We start from the raw sequence: 24,576 nt of genomic DNA on the forward strand, positions 1-24,576 counted from the left end.
TTTCCTAGTAATTTTACAGCTAGTGGGAAAGTTCATAAGCCTACTGAAGAGAGCATGGGCACCTATCCCAGTAAATGGCTTATTTTGTAGTCTTCAGGGGAATCTAGGAAATTTTAAAAGCTGTTTATTCAGTTACCCACAGGTCCCAGACTTAAACATTATAGGCAGTCAACACGTATTTGCAAATACTAATAATTTAGTGACCACTATGTCCCATACTGTGTATTTGGCGTTTTTTATGTATTTTCTCATTTAGTGCGACTCCGTAGGATAGGTGCTATTGTTAACATACATGTTTTGGAGAAAGGAAAACTGAGACTTAAAAAAGATTAAATTGTCCAAGGTCACAAATCTAGGACTTTTGCTGCAATATCTGAGCTTGGCAAGTTAGTTACTGTCCCGGGCCTCAGTTCACTTATCTCTACCTAAGATGGATCTCTCTATAGGTATCTGTTGAGAAATCTGCTCTGCTTTACGGGTCCAAGCATAGTCACTGCTGAGATGTCCCCGATTCCTGTATTTCTGGGCAATACTTGAGGGCATAAAATCAGTTTCCTCTGTGCCAGTCACCTGTGATTTGAGACCGTCCATGACCGTGTCTCAAGGCAACCTTCACTCTTTTGTACCTTATACATACAATTTTTAAAATGCACATTTCTCAAGTCATATATATCTTGTAGCTTCAGATGTATTATTATGTATTATATATTATAAAATATCATTAGCTTAATATTTTCCTTTAACGTATTTTAAAAAGAATGTTATTACAGTAAATGGAAAACTAGTATCACTTGCCATAAAGAGAAGGCAGCCATAACGATAAATTCTGTCATTACATTTTAGATGAATATTGTCTGAGAATAACTTCCCTTTTAGTCTAAACTTAAGCCAAAAACTAGAAGTACTATCTGCGCCATCGGGAAGGGGGCTGCGGGAGAGGAAAAAACGGTTGTTATTTCAACAGCGTAATCCCACCACATCTATTTGCATAGAGGTAGAGTGGTTTAATGAGGAATGAGCAGGACTGAAAGGACTGAGGTATGTAGGTCAAAAAACTGGCTAGCTATGACCGCAAGGACATCGCCTTACTCTCTGGACTCTCATTCCTTCTTGGTAAAAAATGTAAGATTCCACCAGCGCAGATCTGCGTTTAGAGTACTAACTAGCCCTCCGAAGCTGAACTACATTTCCCAGAATGCGCCGCGCGCGGGGCCGGGAATGCCGTCGGCAGCTCCCCGCAGCTTTCCCTCCTTTCCTCCTACAACTCCCACAAGCCCCCTCGGCTCCGGGCCAAGGCCAGGTCCGGGGTGGAGGCGGAGGCGGAGGCGCGGGAGTTATGGAGGGGGCGGGCTCTGCAGGGAAGTGCGTCAGAGGAGGCGCGGGGAAAGTAGGGTGCTGTGGTCTGAGCTAGAGGGTGAAGCTGGCGGAGCAGAAGGATGGGCGGTGAGTGAGTGGGACGGGCGGCGCTGGGGGGGTCGCGTAGCCCGTGTACGTTCCCGGCGGTTTGATGAGAGGTCCCCTTCCTCTGCGCGGCCGTGGTTGGGCGGGTTTTGAGCGGCTGGGCAGCGGCGAGGGGTTGTCCCTCAGCTGATCGGTCTGGGGAGGGCCTGGTCGGGTACCCGGGGCCCCTCATCCGGGGCTGTGCAGGGATGCCCCGCCCAGTGCCGGCCTCTCCTGGCCTAGTCGTGTCCCCCACCCTGTGCCGCGAGGTGCTCGTCTGTCTCCGTGGCGTGGGGTCAGGGCGAGCCTCCTCTCCCAGTTTTCGGGGACCTATTAAGGTCATTTGGGAGCACCTGGATGAAAGAGGATTAAAAATAAAACAGACCCAACTTGTGGAGTTATTGTTAATTACTGTAATTGCACTGATCTCCCCTGAGTCACTTCCCGTCTTCCAAACTCAGCATCCCCAGTTTGCGAGCTTGTTTTCCTGAGCCTTTGTAAGGTGTTTTGTGCGGTCACGGTATGTAGCTGCAGTATTTGACTCTGCCTGATCCGCCTTGAGTCATTTAACTGCGGCCATTTACTACTATCGTTGAGCCTTCTCCACGCCTTGGAAGTGTTCATAGTTTGCCTAATGCAGAGTTTTCTGAGTGAAGAGGGATCAGTTTAGGTTTAGTGACAGTATGTTGCACTTTAGGGCAATAGCAAGGTTGCAGATGAGAAGGTTCAGAAGAATAAGGAATGCGGAGATTTAAACAGGAGTGAAGAATTTGGCAGCGTAAAGAAGCTTGATTTAGCGTTAATGGATTAGGATTAGGAGAGACTGATATCTAGCATTATTATATGTTTTCTTTCTTATTCCGTCAGCCTGGAACAACCTTTCCCTCCGGGCTTATGAAACATCTTAAGCTTTGTTTTCCAAATAGTTCCTGACTGTTAACCTTGTTTTAGAGGGCTTCCTTCTTTCGAGGATACCGGGGGATCCCGTTTCCACTGCTTCCTTTCCCTAAGCCTTTTCCACATTCAGAACGTTTCATGCTCTGCAACTTTTATGAAGATTCAATTTGCTGTTCATAATTTATGCCTCGCACTTTGCTGACGCTGGGCATGTCTATTGTTTGTATCTGTAATGTGTATGTCCATTTCAGTGTTGTCTGTTTTAGTATGCAGGTGATAGACTAGAGAACAAGACCTCTGTCTCCGTAGCATCCTGGGTATGTGAGCATTCAATAAGTACTTTCATGATAATACGTTTTGTTTTAAACTTAATTAAGAACATGCTTGCTTTCATTATTTAAAAAACGATCTTCTTTGCCTATACATTACTTTTAAGAGCCAGGGGATGGGGAATAAGGTAAAGGGTGATTTTGAAATAATTCTTTTCAAAGTAATCTTCATTTATTTGTCCTAGAAATCTAACTGTTGTTTTCTTTTTTCTCCAATTTTTAAACAGAGCAGTCTGAATGCCAGAATGGATAATCGTTTTGCTACAGCATTTGTAATTGCTTGTGTACTTAGCCTTATTTCTACCATCTATATGGCAGCCTCAATTGGCACAGACTTCTGGTATGAATATCGCAGTCCAGTTCAAGAAAATTCCAGTGATTTGAACAAAAGTATCTGGGAAGACTTCTTTAGTGATGAGGCAGATGAAAAGACTTATAATGATGCACTTTTCCGATATAATGGTACAATGGGATTGTGGAGACGTTGTATATCCATACCCCAAAACGCAAACCCACAAAAAAAGACAGGTATTCCTCTTATTTTAACTTCTTTCTCCTTTATCCACTCAATGATAGTAAGTGATATGATGATTGCCCAATTATATATAGGCAGGTTTGTGGGTTCTGTTTGTTACCAAAGAAATAAAACTTATGACTCTCTCCTCTCCCTCCTACCTTTCTTCCCCAGCTTTCATGAATTACCATGGTGTTTACTAGTGTTTCTTGGAGTAAATATCCTTATCTTGGGAAAGCCATTTTAAATCTTTGTACTTATTTACCCACTCATTAAAATACTTTTTATTAATCTCACACATGTTATGAGAAAATAAAAAAGTAGCTTTATTGGAAGACTTTAAATAACTTGGCAACTGGAAGGACTATACTGTCCCAAACTAAAAAAAGATGAATTGATAATCCTTTTATTCCATTCTAACAAATCGATATTCCAACAAATATGAATTAATAGTTCTTTCATTGGTTAGCTATGTTATAGTAGATATCTATCATTTGCCCTCTAAATCTTAGAGGCTATAAGTTAATCAGCTCAACATTTAAATCTGTATGTTGGAGGCTGTTTTACTTTGAGATAGAATTTGTAGGTTATAAAATATGTGCTCTAAAAGTAAGAAAGAAATCTAAGAAGTTATTCTCAGGTTTATTTTGCAAGTGTTTTTATTTTTCATTTAAAAATGTTAATTTACAATTATTACAAAGGAAACTTTAAAGATCTTTGCAAGGAGCAATTTTACAATTCATTTTTGTTAGATTGCTTCTGCTGTCTTCTTAGTGGGAAAGCACTGTACTCAAATCATAGAGAACAGGCTTGAGTTACCATATATCAGTAGAATCGTAGTTGTGATTATATATAGAGAAAAGGAAGCAGTTAGAAAAGAAAGGGAAGAAAGTTGATCAAAATTCATTGGGCATTTTGTAATCTTACCAGTCATTTGATTTTATAATCTTACCAATCATTTACTCATTCATTCAACAAATATTGTATGCCTCCATGTTTCCAGGAGCTTGGATTATATCAGAAAAGAAAACAAATCAAAATCCTTACTCTTGGGGAGCTAGTATTCTAGCAAGGATAGTCAGGCAATAAATAGAATAAATAAGTATGTAATTTGTTAGAAGATGATACATACTGTGGAAAAGTAGAGCAAAATAAAGGGGATTTAGAAATACATGGGGAAGGGGATTTTGGTGGTCATGGGTTACACTTTTAAATAGGATAGGCAGAATAGGCCTCCTTGAGAAGATGCCATTTGAGTAAAGTCTTAGTATAGGTCAAGGGAGGGAAGAGATACCGCAGAGTCCCTATAGGGAAGCAGGGAAGCAGGGAAGCCACTGAACTGGAATATAGGGGGAAAGAGAGAGAGAGAGATAGAGGGGGAATGAGGGGGAGAGGGGGAGGGGGAGAGGGATAAAGTGAGAGAGAGAGAGGGAGAGAGGACTATATTGTCAGATGGACTTGGGGATGAGAGTAAGGCAAATCATGTAGGACTTTGTAGGTCTTAGTAAGGACATTGGCTTTTATCCTGAGTGAGATGCAGAGTCATTGGAGAGTTTTGAGCAGAGGAGCAACATGATCACTCTGGCTAATGTGTTAAGAATAGACAGGCAACAGGCCAGGGTGGACACAGTGGAGAGACTAGTTTGGAGGCTATTGCAGTAATTCAGATGAGAGAAGATTGTGACTCAGATTAGGGCAGTAGCACTGAGTACTGGCTGGATTCTGGATATATTTTGAAGATAGAACCTCTAGGATTCCCTGATGAAGCATATGCCTATAGGCAGAATGACTCTAATGTTTCTGGCCTGAGGAATTAGAAGGTTAGAATTGCCTGTGGAATTGGCTTGGGTGGGGAGGGTGGGGGAGATTGAAGGCTTATTTCATTCTTTGTCCCCTATCCCATTCTTGGTAGTCTTCCTTCCATATCTATTTTCTCATTCTTTTTTTCTGCTCCTATTTTTTTTTTTTTTTCCTTCTTTGCCTAAGTGTCTTAAGTCTGCCACTGAGAACAGGTAGCATTCATTGGACATTGATGCATCCTCTGTGTCACTCAGGGCCAGAGAGATTGTTTGCTGACTCATCTGGGAATGTTTTTCTATATCACTTTTTACTTCAGAGAATACTTACTAAAAGAGATTATTGTTAAATGTTTAAATGAACAAACAATCATTGTTCTTATTCCAGAGTCATTTGATGTGGTAACAGAATGTGCTGCTTTCACACTGAATGAACAGTTCATGGAGAAATTTGTTGATCCTGGGAACCACAATAGTGGGATTGATCTCCCTAGGACCTGTGAGTACTTTAATCTCAGCAGGACAAATGAGGGGAAAAAAGAAAGATCAAAGTCCGTGTTTATTTCAGTCCCCCATCCCCTTCTTGGTAGTCTTCTTTACATATCTTTTCTCTCATTCTTTTATTTGCCTTTTGTTTAACACTGGTTTTGGAACAAGATGAGTTAGTAGATCTTGCCAAGGTGAAATATGATCTGTAGCTGTATCCCAACAAACTCTGTCCCTGTCTATAGCATTTTTGAGAATATAGATAGATACTTATCAATTGCAAACAATAGGAAATCAAGGGGGGCAGCTAATACATTGGATGACAGAGTCCATACCTACCAAAAGATTTTCTTGTTGGACCCATTTTATTAAGAGGCAATTTATAAGGATGAATAATAAGTTCCTCTTTTGGAATTAAACAGTTTTGCTACCTAAGTTCAGATGGGGATATGTGAAAAAAGCTTTATTTGAGTCACCTGAATTCTGGGCCTGTCAAAAGAGTTGATCCTGTCTTAGTAGCGACAAAAGCATAGATGTCAGAAACAAGTATTTATTGGAAGCAGTCTATTTAATGTTCAGGCTACCCATTAAATACTGTGTTCAGATTTGAGCCCCAGTTTTTAGGGCTATAAAGACCTTTGGAACTTGTCCAAAAGAATAACTTGTCATGGGAGTTATTCATGAGAGCCATTCAGTTTTACAATCAGAGTGTATAAGAAGTTTATTGCTAACAGTAAAAATTTGAAGGACGTTAGGGGAAAAAAAATAACTTACATAGTTTTAGGAAGTAAAACCAGCCTCAAAAAGTAGAATGTAGTTTAGAGTAAATATTAAGACGTTATTAATAATTAGAATGATCTAAAAATGGAATGGGAAACTTTGTAAGGTCATCAGCTTTCTCCCTAGGTTGTTGAGGGGATTTACGATAACTACAACTGCATTTATTGCTTGGTATATATGGGATCCTGTGCTCCTTTTTTTTTTTCCCCTATAGCCCTGCTAGCAGATGATTTATAATTACCATCCATTTATTTGTTATTCCTTCCTCAAGATCCTTTAAGGGCTTAGATATTGTTTGTGTGTAAAACCAGATTCTCTTGTTTCAAAATCTTATGTTATAGTTATTTAGCCTTCTTTCCTCAGTTTCCTCAATTATAAAATGGATAAAATAATAATAGCTACTTCATAAAACATGCACAGAACAGTGCCTGGCACATATAGTAATTGTTTGCTCTTGGTGTCCTTTTTACTTTCATTAGGACAAAGTTAGCATCCTTGTAAACAATGTACTTTAGGAAAAAACCTCAGAATTAAAATACTTTCTCACCTTTTGAGAAAAGATCTGAGAATATGAAAGAAATTGCCATTGTGGGAATACTGATATCATGATAATATTTCTTCTCTCTCTCTCTCTCCCCCTCTCTCTCTCTTTCTCTTTAATATCAGATCTTTGGCGTTGCCAATTCCTTTTGCCTTTTGTTAGTCTAGGTTTGATGTGCTTTGGGGCTTTGATTGGACTTTGTGCTTGTATTTGCCGAAGCTTATATCCCACCATTGCCACAGGCATTCTTCATCTCCTTGCAGGTGGGTCTTATAATCATACTTATATTTTAATTTCTTCCTGATTTTTTTTTTTAGGTTCCAAAGAGTTGTGATTCTTAAATATCACATATTACTGCCCTATCAGGTTGCTTGGAAAAGTTTTTACTGTGCTCTTACCTAGCCATGTTTTTTGTTTTCTAAACTACCCCCCCCCCTCCCAGGTCTGTGTACACTGGGCTCAGTAAGTTGTTATGTTGCTGGAATTGAACTACTCCACCAGAAACTAGAGCTGCCTGAGAATGTTTCCGGTGAATTTGGATGGTCCTTTTGCCTGGCTTGCGTCTCAGCTCCCTTACAGTTCATGGCTTCTGCTCTCTTCATCTGGGCTGCTCACACCAACCGGAAAGAGTATACCTTAATGAAGGCATATCGTGTGGCATGAGTGGGAAGTGGCCTCCTTTACATTTAACATTTTTATTATTTTAAAAATGTTTTCCCTTGCCTCTTTTAGTTTTTTTTTTCCTGGATATACCATTTTATTCTGGAAATCCATTTTATTTATATATACAAGTATGTTTATACACACACAGCTTTTTTTTTTTTCCAAATACCACTAAAATTTATATAGTCGAATCTGACTCTGAGGGATTCCATCTTTCAAACAAACCAATCTATATTTTTCAGAGTTCAGAAAGAGAGAAATGGGTGGAGATTTGGCACAAATTTGTGGAAAGAAAATTTATGGTGGGAAACTGACCTGAAGCAAGCTCTGCTGTCTGTTAGGCTTGTCAGTAAAAGTAAAGTAACTGTATCTGTTCAACTAGAAACTCTTGTGTTTCTTTGGAGACTCTTTTATCATTGTCATAACTTCATGTTCACTTGCTATAGACAGCCAGCCAGCCATAGGTATTAGTGCTATTTTCAAACCTTCAAGCTATATAAAATAAGGGGACTTATCTAAGGGGCTTTTCCCTAAACATTGTCATACAGCTTCATCTGAGGTAAAATATGGCAGCTGTTTATATTTATACTGGGTCTGTCTACAAGAGAGGAAGTGAAAAATAGAGTATTTACTTGAAGTTTTAACTTTGTAAATTTAAGAATTCCAGTTTGGCTAGAGAAAAAGGGTTAGTCTTCTATTTTTATTAAAAATGGTTTTTTTTTAAACGCACCTTAATATGTCAGTAGAATCTTTAGTACTGCCAAATTGTTTTGGAATTTTGCTCCTCCCTTCTTTACACACCAGGCTTATTAAAGTAGTGCTTTGTTTTTAATGTTATAGTTGGGGTCACAGAATAAAATTCCCCAATTCCTATGTATTTATTCTAGCTGAGTACCGTAAGAAGATTACACCATAATATCCCTCCAGATCCTGGAAAACAACCACAAGATCTAAAGTTTTGGCTGGCTGTTAACCTCCAAATGTGGTCTTTATTTCTTGTGGTGAAATGATGTGCCTTTCCTTGCCTAAATCCTTCTTGGTGTGTGTCAGCATTATTTAGTGTCTTCTAATTCAGTCATTTTTTATAAATATGTCTATAAACATTGAACTTTTAAAAATCTTATTTATTTATTCTGTTACTGTAGCACTTGGCAGATTTTTTTAAAAAATGTAATTTAGTAATTTCTTACCATATCCTCAATCTGTCTTTTTTAAAAAATAAAAAGTGAGAAGAGACCCAAAGAGTTGTGTAGAGTGAGTTGATTTAAATGACAACACGTTAGAACAAGGTATAAGATTCAGAATGAAGTTTTCTATGGAAAACTCATTGGTGCTCTGTAGGCCTATATTTATGACCCATATTTATGTGTCTTTTATATCTTCCAGAAAATATGGAACCCCCCCATTAAAAAATAAGTCTCTATCTTTTATGCCTCAGAATTTTAAAACATGTTTTCAAGCTAGTTTGGTGATCTCTCCTTAATTCTTAATGGCTACTTTTCCACAAAGTCATTGAAATGGTGTGGATGTTTGTGTTAGAGAAATAATCAAGGCAGCTTCTGACTTGCTTAAAACAAAGCATTAATCTTCAGCTGGATATTGCCTGTGAAATGGCTGATTCCTCAGGTTTCTGTCTCTTCCTACCTTGAAGTTTCATTGCCCTTCAGCACCTTCTGTGAAAGGTATACAGCAAAAAAGGTAAGTGAACAAACCTAAAACACTTTTAGAAATGGGACATGAAAATGGTTGGCCAGCACAAAAGACATTTTTGCATTGGAAAGGTTTTTTGTTTAATTAAAAAAAACGCTGCCTCTTGTTACCCCACAGCTATCAGTGACTATCCTTGTAACATTAGTCTTTCCTGTGTAATGTAAAAACTCAGTCAGAATTGGACTTTTCAGTTACAGCCCTACCATTAGAGTCATTAAATATGGAGCCCAATATCATAAGCTCTAGTGCTGAATATGTATTGTAGTTAGTGTTTTAAGCACATGGCAAAGTAGCTGAGGTGGTCCTCTCCTACAAACACTGTTTTCTTTGTAATATATATATATAGGATTGTATTGTTTCATTTGGTGTGAAAATTAGTTTTTCAGCTCTTTCATGATTCTAATCAGATTAAATCATATGAAATTGCTGACAGTCAGCCATTTTTGATCAACCTTATACTTAAAATCAGCCATGTAAATCCTAATCTTTGAAAAGATTACTCTCCAAAGTAAAGAATCATGTTCTTTAGAACATTTGTTTTTATGGCAACTTAAGAAACAGATTTTGAAATCTCAATTTCATGGTTCTTAATCTTATTAAATGATGAGGATAAATATCTTCTGTATCCTTTTTAACAAAAGGCTCATTTTCGGAATTTCTTAGAAATAGCCATAAAAACACCAAGAAATGATACAATAAAAAGGTAGAAAAATTCTAGAATTTATGTGTTCAGTAAATACCAAATGCCTACCATCTATATCATAGTGCACTAGCCTCTCATGAATTTGATGATCTAATAGTAAGTATTGGTGGGGGAGGGGGGATAGAGATGATGTCATGTATAGGTGAACTGTTATAGTTAACATGAGTAAGAATGAGATCACTACCACAACAAATCAATTTAAAGTTTGTTTTTCATTCCAGAAACATCACCAATTGGAGAATAGCACAAGTCTCATAATAAAGATCTAGTCATGTTCAATTGATTATAAAGTATATGTGATTTTGAGTATTTTAAAACTAAATCTTCACGTATACTTTCACCGAAAATGAAAGCAGCCTGCTGAATTAACTTGATTTTGCTTGTTCCAGTGCTTCTTGAAGTTTCCTAGCACCTCAAGGAGCTGCTAATGGTGCAACTTTGGAGATGCAAATTGTCAGCTTACAAACTTCCTGCAGCCCTGTCCTGGCACAGTTCGTGGAATCTTTTGTCCTCCTTCCAGCACTTTTCTCATAAGGGCATAATGATTCATACCTTGAAAAGAGGAATTAAACAAGGAAGTATATCTGTGTGTATGACTTAATATTTTTTTATTGCTCATTAGGTATTCCAACACTATTGCAATGAGACATGTTTTCCTAGGATCAAATTATAGATATATGCCATGCCATGCAAATTCAAAATGTGAAACCCTTCATTGCAAAAAGACTAAATTAGAATGATTATTTGCTCTGTGGATGAAATTATCATAAAAGTCATTTAAATTTCTTCAGTGCTACATTAAAATTAATCAGTATTTGAAATATAAACATATATACACCTTTAGCAAACGTGTATAAAGCAAGACCCAAATTACATTACTTTTGACCAATTTATATTACTGTTCTATTTTTGTTCTATACCTTCTTAACATCTGAGTTACTGAGTGCATCACCAGCCATCTGCTGGCTAAATGGGTAGTGTCCCAAGATGTGAACTTTACCTCACCACTCCTGCAGCCTTCCAATCTCTCCCAGTCTTCTAGCCCACTCTTTTCTACTCAGCTTGGATTGTCATACATGTGTTGGCAAGCATTGTGACTCTCTTGCTCCCATAATCTCCCATGGCACCTTCCATCACAATCCTTAACCTCTAGATAGTCTTGTGCTGCTATTTTTTTTTTTGGTAGGTTTTCCCCCTCCCCCCTTGGCAGCTTTTTTAGCTTGCTGTCTGCCCTCTGTGTCCATTTGCTGTGCATTCTTCTGTGTCTATTTATTTTTTTAATCTCCTTACCCCCTTGCAGCTTGCTTGTTGTCTAATCTCTGTGTCCATTCGCTGCTCGCTCTTCAGTGTTTTTGCTTTGTCTCTCTTTTTTTGTGTGTGTCACCTTGCTGAGTTGGCACTCCACTGTGCTTGCAGGTGAGCTTCCTTCACAAGGAGGCCCCGGGACACGGACCCAGGGCCTCCATACCCAAGGCCTCCCATATGGTAGACGGGAGCCCAACTGTTTGAGCCACAGTCGCTTCTCTGTGCTATTCATTTTTCTTTGATTCTATAAAAAATTTGCTATCTGACTTCACCTGCTTAACAATATTAACCGTCTCTGATTGTTGATTTATTACTCTTTACGTTTTCCAAATCTACAAAAGTAAGTTGGGAACCTTAATTCTTCCTCAACTTCCACTAAAGGGATTTCTTTAACTTCCACAGAAGGTACTTCTTAAGCAAGGAATATTGGAATGAACTACTCCAGTTTCTCCAACCCGTGTTTGCTCTTTCCTACAAAAGGAGGAAGGTATTATGTGATTGGGGAGATTGCTGGGATCCTCACATCCACAGAGAAAACAAGTGTATAGTGGTTAAGTACCCAACTCTGGAGACAATACTGTTGTAATCCCCGTTCTCTCACTTAGCCTTTTCAAGCCCCACCTTTCTCATCTGAGGGATTCTGTGATGATTTTACCTACCTCATGGAGTTGTGATAAGCATTATGTAAATTGCTCAGCACAAAGTAGCCACTCAAAAAATGCTAATTACTGGCTGCATAAAGATGGTATGGGGTTACCAGGCTCTCAGTGGTGGTCCTCATCCCTGGATGCACGGTGGAATTGTCTGGAGAACTTTAAAAAATACTTATGCCTGGCTTTCATACCCAGAGATTCTGATTTGGTTGGTCTGGGGTGTAGCCAGGTTCATGGGATTTTTGTTAAACTGGTGTCTGATCCTAGTGTGCAACTATGTTTGTAAACCACTTTTCTAAAGCAAGGGATGGCATTCTTTCTCTCCCACATAGACTGTGAAAGATAGAGTGGGCTCTCCTTCATACTTGTTCTTCAGAGTGAACAGATCTAGTGATCTGGCTAAGTGCCTGCCTTCTAGAAGCCACTTCTCGTGCTTTCTAGTACACCCAGAGACGATAATTTGGAGTGATTAGGCTTCCAGAAAGTGGATGCTTTGATCCCTATCTTCTTACCAGTTCATTGTATTCACTCTCTTGGTTACAACCTGGGAAGAAAGGTGTGAGGGAGTAGCTGATATTAACCTCCACACAAGCTAGAAATGCTTGTAAAGTTGACATGGAACAGCATGACACATAAAATGAGGATAAAATAGTGCCTACTTTGGGAGGGTTAAATAAGGTATTGCATATAAAGTGCTTAAAACAGATCGTGAGACATTTTAAGAGCTCAATAAATGTTAGAATTATTTGGAGGCCAATGCAGCACATGGGAAGGAGGAGGCCTTTGCCTGGCCTGTGTTTCAAGCTCTAGTACGCACAAGATTAGGACATTGTTGTGACTTGCCTTATAGCTGCACTTAAGTGGGAATAAGAGCTGGGTCTGGTATTACATTATTAGGGAAAGTTTTAATTTTCCAGTTAAGAGTCATTTCAAAGCAGATAGCTTTATTATGTGGGGTTTTTAGCCAAATTTGTGTCTCACGTTGGAAGAAAGAATTTTTGCTTTCTAAAGTGTTTTTATCCTTTTTCTCAAACAGGACTGGCCTAATGCAGTGCTTTTGCCTTTCAGTGATTGTGCTAAACATTGATTGATGAACCAAAATTAGCTGCATCAATATTCTGTATCTCATTTAAAATTGTACCCAGATGTGTAGAGGAAAAGGGAGGAAGTGGAATTCTCATGGTTTGTTCACAGGTTCCTGAAATCAACTACAATTTATCATGCGTCCATTAGGTTTAGATGACTCATTTAAGTGCTGAGGCTAACACTGTATTGCAGGGACCACTCAATATGTTCACCCATAAGCAGGTAACAAAATGCTGAGTGGTACTTTACTTGTTGCCCTGAACCTTAGTGAAAATTCAAAGATATGAAAAGATATGAGATTATCTAAATATATTCTAGGGAGAGGTCAAATGCTTGGGGCTAAAACCTTTTTTCAGAATTTATTTAGAGGCAGCAGAACTAAATTTTATCATCCCAACTGTGGTAGATTGAATTATGTACAACAGAAAACATGTTCTTAATCCTAATCCATTCCTGTGGGTGTGAGCTCTCTGAAAATAGGACATTTTGAAGATGTTTTTTGTTAAGGTGAAGCCCATTTAAATAAAGTTGGATTTTAACCCTATCACTGGCGGCTTTATGAAGAAAAAGCCACTTGGAAGAGTTGAAGTAGGAAGTCAATGGAACATGGAAGAGAAAGGAGAGGACATTACCTTGTGATGGGAAAGCCAAGGAAACAGAATGGTCAGCCAGCCAGAATGCTTCTGACCCTAGGAGGAAACAAGACTTGTAGCCTTTGAAGCGCTGAGACAGTAGATTCATGTTAAGCCAACCCATTGTGTGGTATCTATCATAGCAGCCTAGCAAACTAAGACACTAACAATCCAAACATCACACCAATGAGTGCCATTTCTCCCTCTCTTTGAAATAAGGAGATAACTGAAGGAGAGAAAAGCAAAGGGAAGTATTTAGTCTCTCCTATATACAGGGCACTAATCTGAGTAAATAAGCAGAGCTACTCTCTAATTCATGACATTGATGGATCTATTTTGGATTCAGACATTGCTTTTAATCCCAGCTCTTCCTTTTACTGGGCGAGAAACTTTGGGCAAGTTACTTCTTTAGGTTATCAGTAGGATAATAATGCCTTTTCAAAGGGTTGTTTGAGGTTTAAATAAGATATGTAAAGCGCATAGCGTAGTGTCTGGAACAAGTTAAACTTTCAAAGAATGGTAGGTATTATTAATCTGCAGATCATTTTAAATGTCCAGCCCTGCTTCCTCAAACTCTTGGCCCAAATTCCTTCAAGACATATTTGTTTCAATATTTTCATACCTAACACTTGATATGTATAAATTTAAACTTATATCAGAAGTCTTATAACTTCTTGAAATTATCTTCTATTCCTCTTTCACTCTTGCCCTCTACATCCAATCAGTTACAAATTTTTTTAACAAATAAATTTTACTGATACATAGTAATGAAACATAAATATATCCAAAGTGTACAATCAGTGGTATTTGGTATAAAATCACATAGTTGTATATTCATTACTTCGATCATTTTTAGAGCATTTTCATTATCCCAGTAAAAATAATAAAATACAAAAATCAATCAAGCAACAAAACAAAACTCATCACCTGTCACTCTATGCTTCCTCTTCTGTATATATCTGCTATTCTGTTTCTTTCTGTCAAGTAGATATACTTGTAATTATATTTTGTAAAGCAGTCATATATGCAGTAGCACCCATATTCATATTTTACATGAGGTTTCACTATGTTATGTCCCGTGCTACATTTTTTAGCTTTCCTTCTGGTGATATACATATCTTTAAACTTTCTGTTTCAACTCCTGGCATACTCATATGACAGCTCTGCTTGTCACAAACACCATGATGTGCTTTCACCATTTTCATTCATTTTCAAAGATTTAGAAACAACCTTTTAACCAGTTCCGCACAGATTAACCCTCAGCTTTCCATTCTATACCCTATTCTATTTTCTGGTTATCTATATTTATTAATTCCATGAGTTTATATAATATAGTTTATAATAGTGCAATCATACAGTATTTGCCCTTTTGTATCTGGTTTGCTTCACTCAACATAATGTCCTCCAGGTACATCCATGTTGTCATATGCTTCATGACTTCATTTCTTCATACAATGAATAATATTCCATGGTGTGCATACACCACAATTCATCCATTTATCAGCTGATGGACACCTGGGTTTCCAAATTTTGACAACCATGAATAACACTGCTATGAACATTGGTGTGCAGATGTCTATTCATGTCACTGCTCTCATTTCTTCTGGGTATATACCTAGCAATGATATTGTCAGGTCACATGGCAAGTCTATATTCAACTGCCTTAGGAACTGTCAAACAGTCCTCCACAGTGGCTGTACCATTCTCCATTCCAACCAACAATGAATAAGCATTCCTATCTCTCCACTTCCTTTCCAACATTTACAATTTTCTGACTTTTTAATAGTGGTCAGTCTAATAGGTGAGAAATACCTCATTGTAGTTTGATCAGCATTTCCCTAATTACTAGTGATGTTGAACATTTTTTCATGTGTTTCTTCACCATTTGTACTTCCTTTTTGGACATACGTCTTTTCAAGGCTTTTGACAATTTGTTTTTTATCCCCCCTCTTGTGGCTTTTTGCATACTGTCTGGTCTCTGTGTCCATTCACTGTGTCCTTCTATGTCTGTATTTATTTTTTTATTTATTCCACCCCCTTGTGGTGTGCTTGCTGTCTTCTCTCTGTGTCCATTTGCTGCACGCTGTTCTGTGTTTTTGCTTGTCTCCCTTTTTGTTGCACCACCTTGCTGAATTGGCTCTCTGTGGCGCTTGCAGGCTGGGCAGCACTGCGGTGCATGCGGGCCAGGCTGCACTCTGCGGCACCTGGGCTAGCAGCTCTCCACGGTGTGTGGGTGAGCCTGCTTTCACAAGGAGACCCCAGGATGTGAACTCATGGCTGCCCATCTGGTAATATGGGGGCCCAACTGACTGAACCACAGCCACTTCCTATTTGACGATTTTTTAATTGGATGTTTGTCTTTTTATTGTTGAGTTATATGATCTCTTTTTATATCATGGATAATAAACTCTTATGGAATATGTGATTGCCAAATATTTTTTACCATTGAGTTGGCTGCCTTTTCACCCTTTTGACAAGTCCTTTTTGATGCAAAAATGTTTAATTTTGAGGCAGTTCCATTTATCCTTTTTTTTTTTTTTTGCTCATGCTTTGAGTGTAAAGTTTAAGAAACTACTACCTACCACAAGATCTTGAAGATGTTTTCCTACATTTTCTTCTAGGAGTTATATGGTTGTTGCTTTTACATGTAGGTCCTTCATTCATTTTGACTTAAGTTTTGCATAAGGTGTGAAATTAGTGTCCTTTTTCTTTTGGATATGTCTGTCCAGTTCTCACAGCACCATTTGTTTAATACACTATTCCAGCCCAGCTGGGAAGACTTGACAGCCTTGTCAAAAATCACTCAACTAGATGTGAGGGTCTATCTCTGAGTCTCGATTCAGTTCTGCAGATCAATATGTCTGTCTTTATGCCAGTGCCATTCTGTTTTTACCAATGTGGCTAAGTAATATGCTTTAACGTCAGAAAGTTAGAGTCTTCCAGCTTTGTTCTTTTTAAAGATATTTTTGGCTATTCAGTACCCCTTACCTTTACAAATAAATTTGATGATTGGATTTCCCATATCTGCAACAAAGGTTGTTGCACTATTTATTGGGACTGCATTGAATCTGTAAATCAGTTTGGGTAGAAATGACATCTTAATGGTATTTAGCATTCCAATCCATGAACACGGAATGTCCTTTCATTTAAGTCCTTCAGTTCCTTTTAGCAATGTTTTGTAGTTTTCTGAATACAGTTCCTTTATGTCCATGGTTAAGTTCATTCTTAAATATTTAATTTTTAAAGTTGCTTTTAAAAATGGAATTTTTTTTCTGATTTGCTCCTCAGATTGCCCATAGGTAGTATACAGGAACAGGTTGATTTTTGCATATTAATCTTGTACCCTGCCACTTTGCTGAACTTGTCTATTAGTTCTAGTAGCTTTTGTTTTTGATTTTTCAGGATTTTTTAGAGGATCATATCATCATCAGAATCTTATACTCTTCCCCACAATTTCTATACTTTAGACACAATAACCTTCTCTTTAGTTTTTCCAGTGGGCCATGCCTATAGCAATTTAAGACCATGGTCTAAAAATTCTTTGATCATCCTTCCATTGAGAGGTAGGTTCTACTTTGGATATAGGCTATATATGTTCACTCTGGATATGGGCTGGCTAGTGATACCTTGGCCAACAAAGTTTGACTGTAGTGATACTATGTGGTGATATAAGGCCACTTGGCTTCAGATGGGTCTTGTAATGTTCATTAGTGTGATGTTCCCTCTCAAACCCAGTTTCCATATTGTGAGATGCCTAGGCTACATAGTTAAGACTGTATGTAGTTCCTACAGTTGAAATTCCGAGTTAATCTCCCAGCTGACAGCCAATCTCAACTTCCAGCCCTGTAAGTGTGATGTTTCTTGGATATCCAGTCCTGTGAGTTTCCAAGCAAGAACCACATAGTAGAGCCCAATCAACCCACAGAATTGTGAGGTAATAAATGGTTGCTTTTGTCACTACATTTGGAAGCTGTTATGCAGTCAGAGTATCTAGAACAATGCTCTTTTCTACCACAGGTTTTTTCCTGAATGGTTTTTCCCGACTGCTGGCCCTACCACTTCCTTTTACCTCACTAACTCCTATGTATTGCTCAGATCAAAGCTTAATATTTATTTCCTCAGAGAATCCTTCCCTGGTCACTTATCTTGACTTAGTCTTCCTTTTTTAAAAATATTTTCACACCACTACAAAATTCTTGTTCCTAACACGTGTACCAGCTTCTTGAATGAGGTAGTTGCTATACAATTTTGGAAGCTATTCTTTCTCAACACTCCTTTTAAACTCCATCAATCTTAATAAAATTTAAGGTAGAATTTTGGGTCACTTATTAATAAAATAGTTCCTTTTTGGGAGCACAAGTCCAGTCTGATAATCACATAACTCTAGTCCATTCAGTGAAATATAAAAACTAATGCTATTCAGAGTAAAAACTCATCCTTCTTTAGCTTAGGTCCTCCTCTTCCTGAAAATCAAGCAGTGTGGAAGAATTGTTCAGCTTCTCTCTGTCCTCAGTCACTTCCACCTACACTGATAACAATTGGTTCTGAGACCTGAAGTGTCAAAATGAACAGTCTTATGTGGCCGGTACAACTGTCATCTGACCATGGCACCAAGTCAGACCAATGCACAATTGCTAACTCCTTTACTTTTAAGGACCAGTTTTGGGAGTTTCTCAGAGACCATCCCTCTAGTCTAAAGACTGCAATTCTTTTCAACAAATGAAATCAATGTCTCTCCTTCATCTGCCTGTCTATCGCTCTCCTCTCAGTTTCTGGGCTCCTGGCAGGTTAGGTCCTCTCTGTTGGAGTCACCTTGACTTCAGATCATTTAAGAGCTTACTAGGCAAGCTCCTTCAGTGTGGAATGTGAATAGAAAAGTTAATGAGTGTCTGGGGGATTGCAATGCAGATCTCCTAATTCAACCTGCTCTGCTGCCTCAGGTCCATCTAGCCAAGACCCTTCTGTCTTTCCAGGGAGAATTAGATATTCGTCCATAGATTTTCCCAATTCCAGGGAACATGTCATAATCTCTGAGTGAAGCACCTCTCAATTGGCTTAGCAGAGTGAGGGGGAGGGAAAAGTCCACAAGTCTTCAACATCTCTCTTCAAGGAATGTCTCCCTCCTGATTTTCCAAATTCTGATTAATCCTCATAACACTTATAGATCCTTGAAGGAAGCAATGAGCTAAAAGTCTATAAAATCCATTTTTAGACCACTCTCTTTGCCAATCCTGTGCAGGATTTGGCACTTAATTGTGCGAAGATTCTGATGAAACTAAACTAAGATAATAGAAATTGCACTTAAGTCCTGTTCAACATTTAAGTTATAATAATTTTTGATTAAAGTCTTCCTTCTCTCCTGGACAACTGTAAAGTCCATGAAGGAAGAAATCTAGTCTGCCTTTACTCACAGTGCACAGTGCTTACCACAGTGTACTAGTATATAATCAATACTCAATAAGTATTTATTTATTGAATGAGGTATGACTAAATAAATATGTGTAGAATATCTATATAAATAGATATATGGGTATATACAGTTATATTTAGTTAAAACTTTTTGTCCTCTATAGACTATTCTTTTAAGTCTGGTAACACACAACCCTCATTTTTCAAATATAGGTACAGAGTTGTACAATTATTATTACTTTTTTTATTAAAGAAATTGCAAGTTTACAAAACAATCATGCATGAAATGTAGAATCCCTATGTACCACCCCACTACCAATACTTTGTATTGGTGTGGAACATTTGTTATTATTGATGATAGCACTTTTAAAACTAACTACACTATTTTTTAAAAAGTAGTTACCTTTGTTAAAATTGATGAAAGATTATAAAAATAGTTCTACCCATCATCCATTATTGACATTAGGTATATCCTTTCCCATATACCATCCTATTATTGTCACCATATATTAGCATCTGTAGCAGTTTGATATTATTGAGGAATTTGAAAAAAGAAATATTGGATTATGTTTGTAAACTGCTCTTTACCTCGGGTGTGATTAAATTTTGATTAGGACTTTCATTGGGTCATGTCAGAATGCTAAGTCCCTGCCTCCTTGGTGGGCAGGGAGGCACAGAGAAAATGACATGGCAAAGAGTTAGTTGGAGTTTTGAACTGGAGCACGGAAAGTAAGCACGCAGAGGGACATAGCAGCTGAGCCCAGAGAGAATTGAGCCTGGGGGAGAGAGACTCCTGATAGTCTACAGCTGGCCTTGTAAAGAGAGCAGGACAGCTGAACTGTGAGAGAACGAAGCCCCAGGAAGAGAGGAACACGGGAAGCCTGAACTCTTGGCAGATGTTGGCAGTCATCTTTCTCCAACACGTGGCAACAGACTTTGGTGAGGGAAGCAACTTATTCCTCATGGCCTGGTAACTGTAAACTTCTACCCCAATTAAATGCCCTTTATAAAAAGCCAACAGATCTCTTGTATTTTGCATCAGCACCCCTTTTGGCTACTAATACAGTATTGTGCATTTGTTTTAATTCATGAATTAACTTTCTTATACCTGTACCATTAACTATATTCTATCATCTACAATAGGGTTCATTGTGTTGTACAGTCCCATGCTCATTTTTTAATTATTATTCTAGTAATATATGCATACTAAAGTTTCCTTTTTTAACCACATTACTGAACTATACAGTTCAGTCGGTGCTGTTGATTACACTCATAATAATATGCTGTCATTACCCCATCCATTTCCAAACCTTTAAAATAAGCCAAATAGAAAATCTGTACAAATGAAACATTAGCTCACCATTCTCTAACCCCAACCTCTCTCCAGGTAACCTGTAATTTAGATTCTAACTCTATGAGTTTGCTTAAAATAATTAGATCATAGCAGTGATATCATACAATATTTATCCTTCTGTGTGTGCCTTTCTTCACTAAACATAATGGCCTCAAGGTTCATCAGTGTAGTTTTATGCATCAAAACTTTATTCCTTTTCACAGGTGAATAATATTCCATCATATGTATCTACCATATTTTGTTTATCCATTCATCATTTGATGAATACTTGGATTGCTTCCATCTTTTGGCAATTATGAATAATGCTGCTATGAATACCAGCAAGCAAATATCTGTTTCAAGTCCCTGCTTTCAGTTCTTCTGGGTATATATCTAGTAGTGGGATTACTGGATCATATGGTAATTCTATATTTAGCTTCCTGAGAATTTGCCAAAATGCCTTCCACAGTGGCTGTACCATTTTACATTCCCACCAACAATGAATGTGTGTTTCTGTGTGTCCACATCTTCTCTGTGAGACATTTTTAACAAATGATGACAGAGCATCATCAAAATATTACTACTAACCAAAGTTTTTTATACATTTAGTATATTTTTCCCCAACCCACCCTATTATTTATTTTTAAAATATATTTTTTATTATAAAAGTTGTGAACTTACAAAACAATTATGCACATGTGTAGACTTCTCATATAACACACCTTCATCACCGCATCACACTGTGGTGGAGCATTTATTACAGATTATGATATATCATCAGATTATTACCACCAACCATGGTCCATAGCATACATTTGGCACACTTTTTCCATAATCTCCCATTATCAACACAGTACATCTTTGGCATAGATGCATGAATATTACAGAACTCCTGTTAACCACAGTCCATATGTTACTCCAATTGTATTTTTCTCATAGTTCTCCATGCAGTCACCTTGCAATAGTGACATCACCTTGCAGTAGTGACATACATCCGCTCTAGCTCACAGAAGGACACTCTTGCAACTATACTATCAACCACAATTCTCATCCACCTCTGGGTTCTCTATGTTATTCAGTGCCTAGATTATTCTCTAGCTTTCTTTCAATTGACATTTACATCCCTAGACTACCCTTTCCAGCCACATTCCCATTCATAAACTAGCTATTACTTACTATAATGTGTTAAATCAACTCTATATATCCCTACACTTTTACAGTAAAGTCAATTAAAACTTCTATGTACATTAAGCATCCCTCCCCTTATTCCTTTAATTATCTACCACCTATCACCAGATCATTAAGAAGTTTTCCTACATTTTCTTCTAAAAGATTTATGGTTCTTGCTTTTATATTTAGGTCTTTGCTCCATTTTGAGTTAATTTTTACATAAAATGTCAGATAGAGGTCCTTTTTCTTTTTTCTTTTTCTTTTTGACTATGGATATCCAGTTCTCCCAATGTCATTTGTTGAATAGGCTGTTCTCACTCAGCTGGGTGGGCTTGACAAGCTTGTCAAATATCACTTGACCATAGATATGAGGGCCTGTTTCTGAACCATCGGTTTGGTGCCTTTGGTCTATGTGTCTATCTTTATGCCAGTACCATGCTGTTTTTACCACTGTAGTTCAGTAATATGATTTAAAGTCCAGAAGTGAGAGTCCTCCAACTTTGCTTTTACCTGTTTTAGGATATTTCGAGCTATTCAGGACCCCTCACCCTTCCAAATAAATTTGACAATTGTGTTTTACATTTGTTTTAAAAATGCTGGTGGTACAGGGAGAGGGAAGAAGAGGTGTGATATGGGGGCATTTTTGGGACTTGGGGTTGTCCTGAATGATACTGCAGGGACAGATGCAGGACATAATATATCCCTCCATAATCCACTGAGTGGACTAGGAGAGAGTGTAAACTACAATGTAAATTATAATCCATGCTGTGTAGCAGTGCTCCAAAATGTATTCATCAAATGCAATGAATGTGCCACAGTGATGAAAGAGGTTGATGTGGAGGAGTGGGGGTGGGGTAGGGAGTGGGCATATATGGGAACCTCATATTTTTTAATGTAAAATTTTGTGTGATCTATGTATCTTTAAAAAAAGATAATAAACTTGTTACTTGTAAAAAATGCTGGTGAAACTTTTACCAAGATTGCATTGAGTCTGTATATCAATTTTGATAGAATTGACATCTTAATGGTATTTAGTCTTCCAATCCATAGGAGTGGAATGTTCTTCCAATAATTGAGGTCTTTTTAAATTGATTTTAACAATGCATTGTAGTTTTCTGAATACAAGTACTTTACATTCTTAGTTAAGTTTATTTCTAAATATTTCATTGTTTTAGTTGCTATTGTAAATGGATTTTCTCCCCTGACTTTCTCCTCAGATTGCACATTACTAAGTTTTTAAAAGTCTATTTCTTCTGATATAAGTATAATTTCTCTAACTTCTCTGTTTGTTGTTGTTATTGTTGTTGTTGTTGTTGTTGTTACTGCATGCATGGAATATCTTTTTCCAGGCTTTCACTTTTAAGGTATTGATATACGTTGGTCTAAGGTGAATCTCTTACAGACAACATATCAATGGCTCATATTTCTTATCCATTCCACCAGTCTGTGTCTTTTGACTGGGGAGTTTCATCCATTAACATTCAATGTTATAACCATAAAAGCAGTTCTTATTTTCACCCATGTTGACCTTTGGGTTTCACCACTCTTTTGGGACTTTTAGTTACTTTTACTGATAAAATCTTCATTTCTACACTTTCTTCGATGACCCTCTCTTCTGTCTTTTCTATTCAGGCTGTAGCATACCTTTTAGTAATTCCTGCAAGACTGGTTTCTTTGTTATAAACTTTCTAATTTTCTGTTTATCTGTGAATATTATAAACTCACCTTCATTTTTCAAAGACAATATTTCTTCTTGACTGGAAATTTTTTCCTTGTAGCATCTTAAATATACCATACCACTGTCTTCTTGCCTCCATGGTTTCTGATGAGAAATCTGCACTTAATCTTATTGGGTATCCCCTATATGTTATGCATTGCTCTTCTCTTGTTACTCTCAGAATTCTCTCTTTGTTGTTGGTATTTGACATTCTGATTAGTATGTGTCTCAGAGTTGGTCTATTCATATTTATTCAGATAGGAGAATGTTATGCTTCTTATACACAGATATCGTTCTTCAAATTTTTTACCATTATTTCTTCAAATTCCTTCTGACCCCTTTCCCTTCTCTTCTCCTTCTGGGACACCCATGACATACATGCTTACATGTCTCTTGCTGTCATTTAGTTCCCTGAGATCTTGTTCAAATTTTTTCCATTCTTTTCAAGGTTTGCTTTCAGATGCCATGTCTTCAAGCTCACCAATCCTTTCTTCTGCCTCCTCAAATCTGCTGTTACATGATTCCAGTATATTTTTAATTTTATTTATTATACCATTAGTTCCTGTAATAGCTCTTGTTTTTCTATGTTTCCTTTCAAATTCTTCTTGGTGCTCATCCAAAGTCTTCTTTATATCCTTAATCTCTTTAACTACCTCATTTAATTTATTAAGGAGATTTGTATGAACATCTATGATTAGTTGTCTCAATTCTTTTATGTCATCTGGAGGCTTATCTTTTTCCTTTAACTGGGCTATATCTTACTGTATTATGGTATGGATTGTAATTTTTTGTTGGTGTCTTGGCATATGGCTTACTATATGTGTTTATTCTGAATGTAGTTACTCTCTTTAGTTTAGGGCTTTCTTGACATTTCTTCCTTGTTGGTTGCATAGTAGGAGCCAAAGATGTAGTTTGTACTGCAAGCTGTGCAGGCTCAAGGTGCCTGCATTGCCCCAGGGACCAATGAAGTTTTCCCACCTTTTTCCTTTGTCAGGGGTAGGGACAGTGCCACAGCACTAATGTGATGTTTGATTTTATTTGCAATGTTTTGTTCAGGATTTTTGCATCTATATTCATAAGAGAAATTGGTCTGTAATTTTCTTATCTCTTAATATCTTTATCTGGCTTTGGTATTAGGCTGATGTTGTTTTCATAGGATGAGGTAGTATTCTCTTTTCCTCTTTAGGAAGAGTTTGAGCAGGGCTGGTGTCAGTTCTTCTTGAAATGCTTGGTAAAATTCACCTGTGAAATCATCTAGTCTGTTGCTTTTTTTTTTGTTAAGAGATTTTTGATAACTGACTCAGTCTCTTTATTTTTAATTGCTCGGTTGAGCTCTTCTATTTCTTCTAAAGTCAGTGTAGGAGTGTGTGTTTAGAACTTTTCCATTTCATCTAAGTTGTCTCATTTGTTGG

The 24,576-nt window shown here is 37.6% G+C and overlaps 1 protein-coding gene across 2 annotated transcripts; it reads left to right on the forward strand.

The window, feature by feature from the left end:
- The first annotated feature begins 1,190 nt into the window (after positions 1-1,190).
- On the forward strand, positions 1,191-10,442 carry CLDND1 (claudin domain containing 1). Of its 2 annotated transcripts, XM_004465943.4 has the most exons (6): positions 1,191-1,443; positions 2,604-2,654; positions 2,894-3,194; positions 5,365-5,475; positions 6,909-7,046; positions 7,226-10,442. In XM_004465943.4, the coding sequence occupies exons 1-6, from the start codon at positions 1,219-1,221 to the stop codon at positions 7,444-7,446; spliced, it is 1,047 nt and encodes a 348-aa protein (XP_004466000.2). In that variant the 5' UTR covers positions 1,191-1,218; the 3' UTR covers positions 7,447-10,442. The 2 variants fall into 2 exon arrangements, with proteins under 2 accessions (XP_004466000.2, XP_004465996.2); XM_004465939.4 differs by lacking the exon at positions 2,604-2,654.
- Positions 10,443-24,576: the final 14,134 nt, after the last annotated feature.

Source organism: Dasypus novemcinctus, chromosome 4, assembly GCF_030445035.2.
Source record: "Dasypus novemcinctus isolate mDasNov1 chromosome 4, mDasNov1.1.hap2, whole genome shotgun sequence".
Lineage (NCBI taxonomy): Eukaryota > Metazoa > Chordata > Mammalia > Cingulata > Dasypodidae > Dasypus > Dasypus novemcinctus.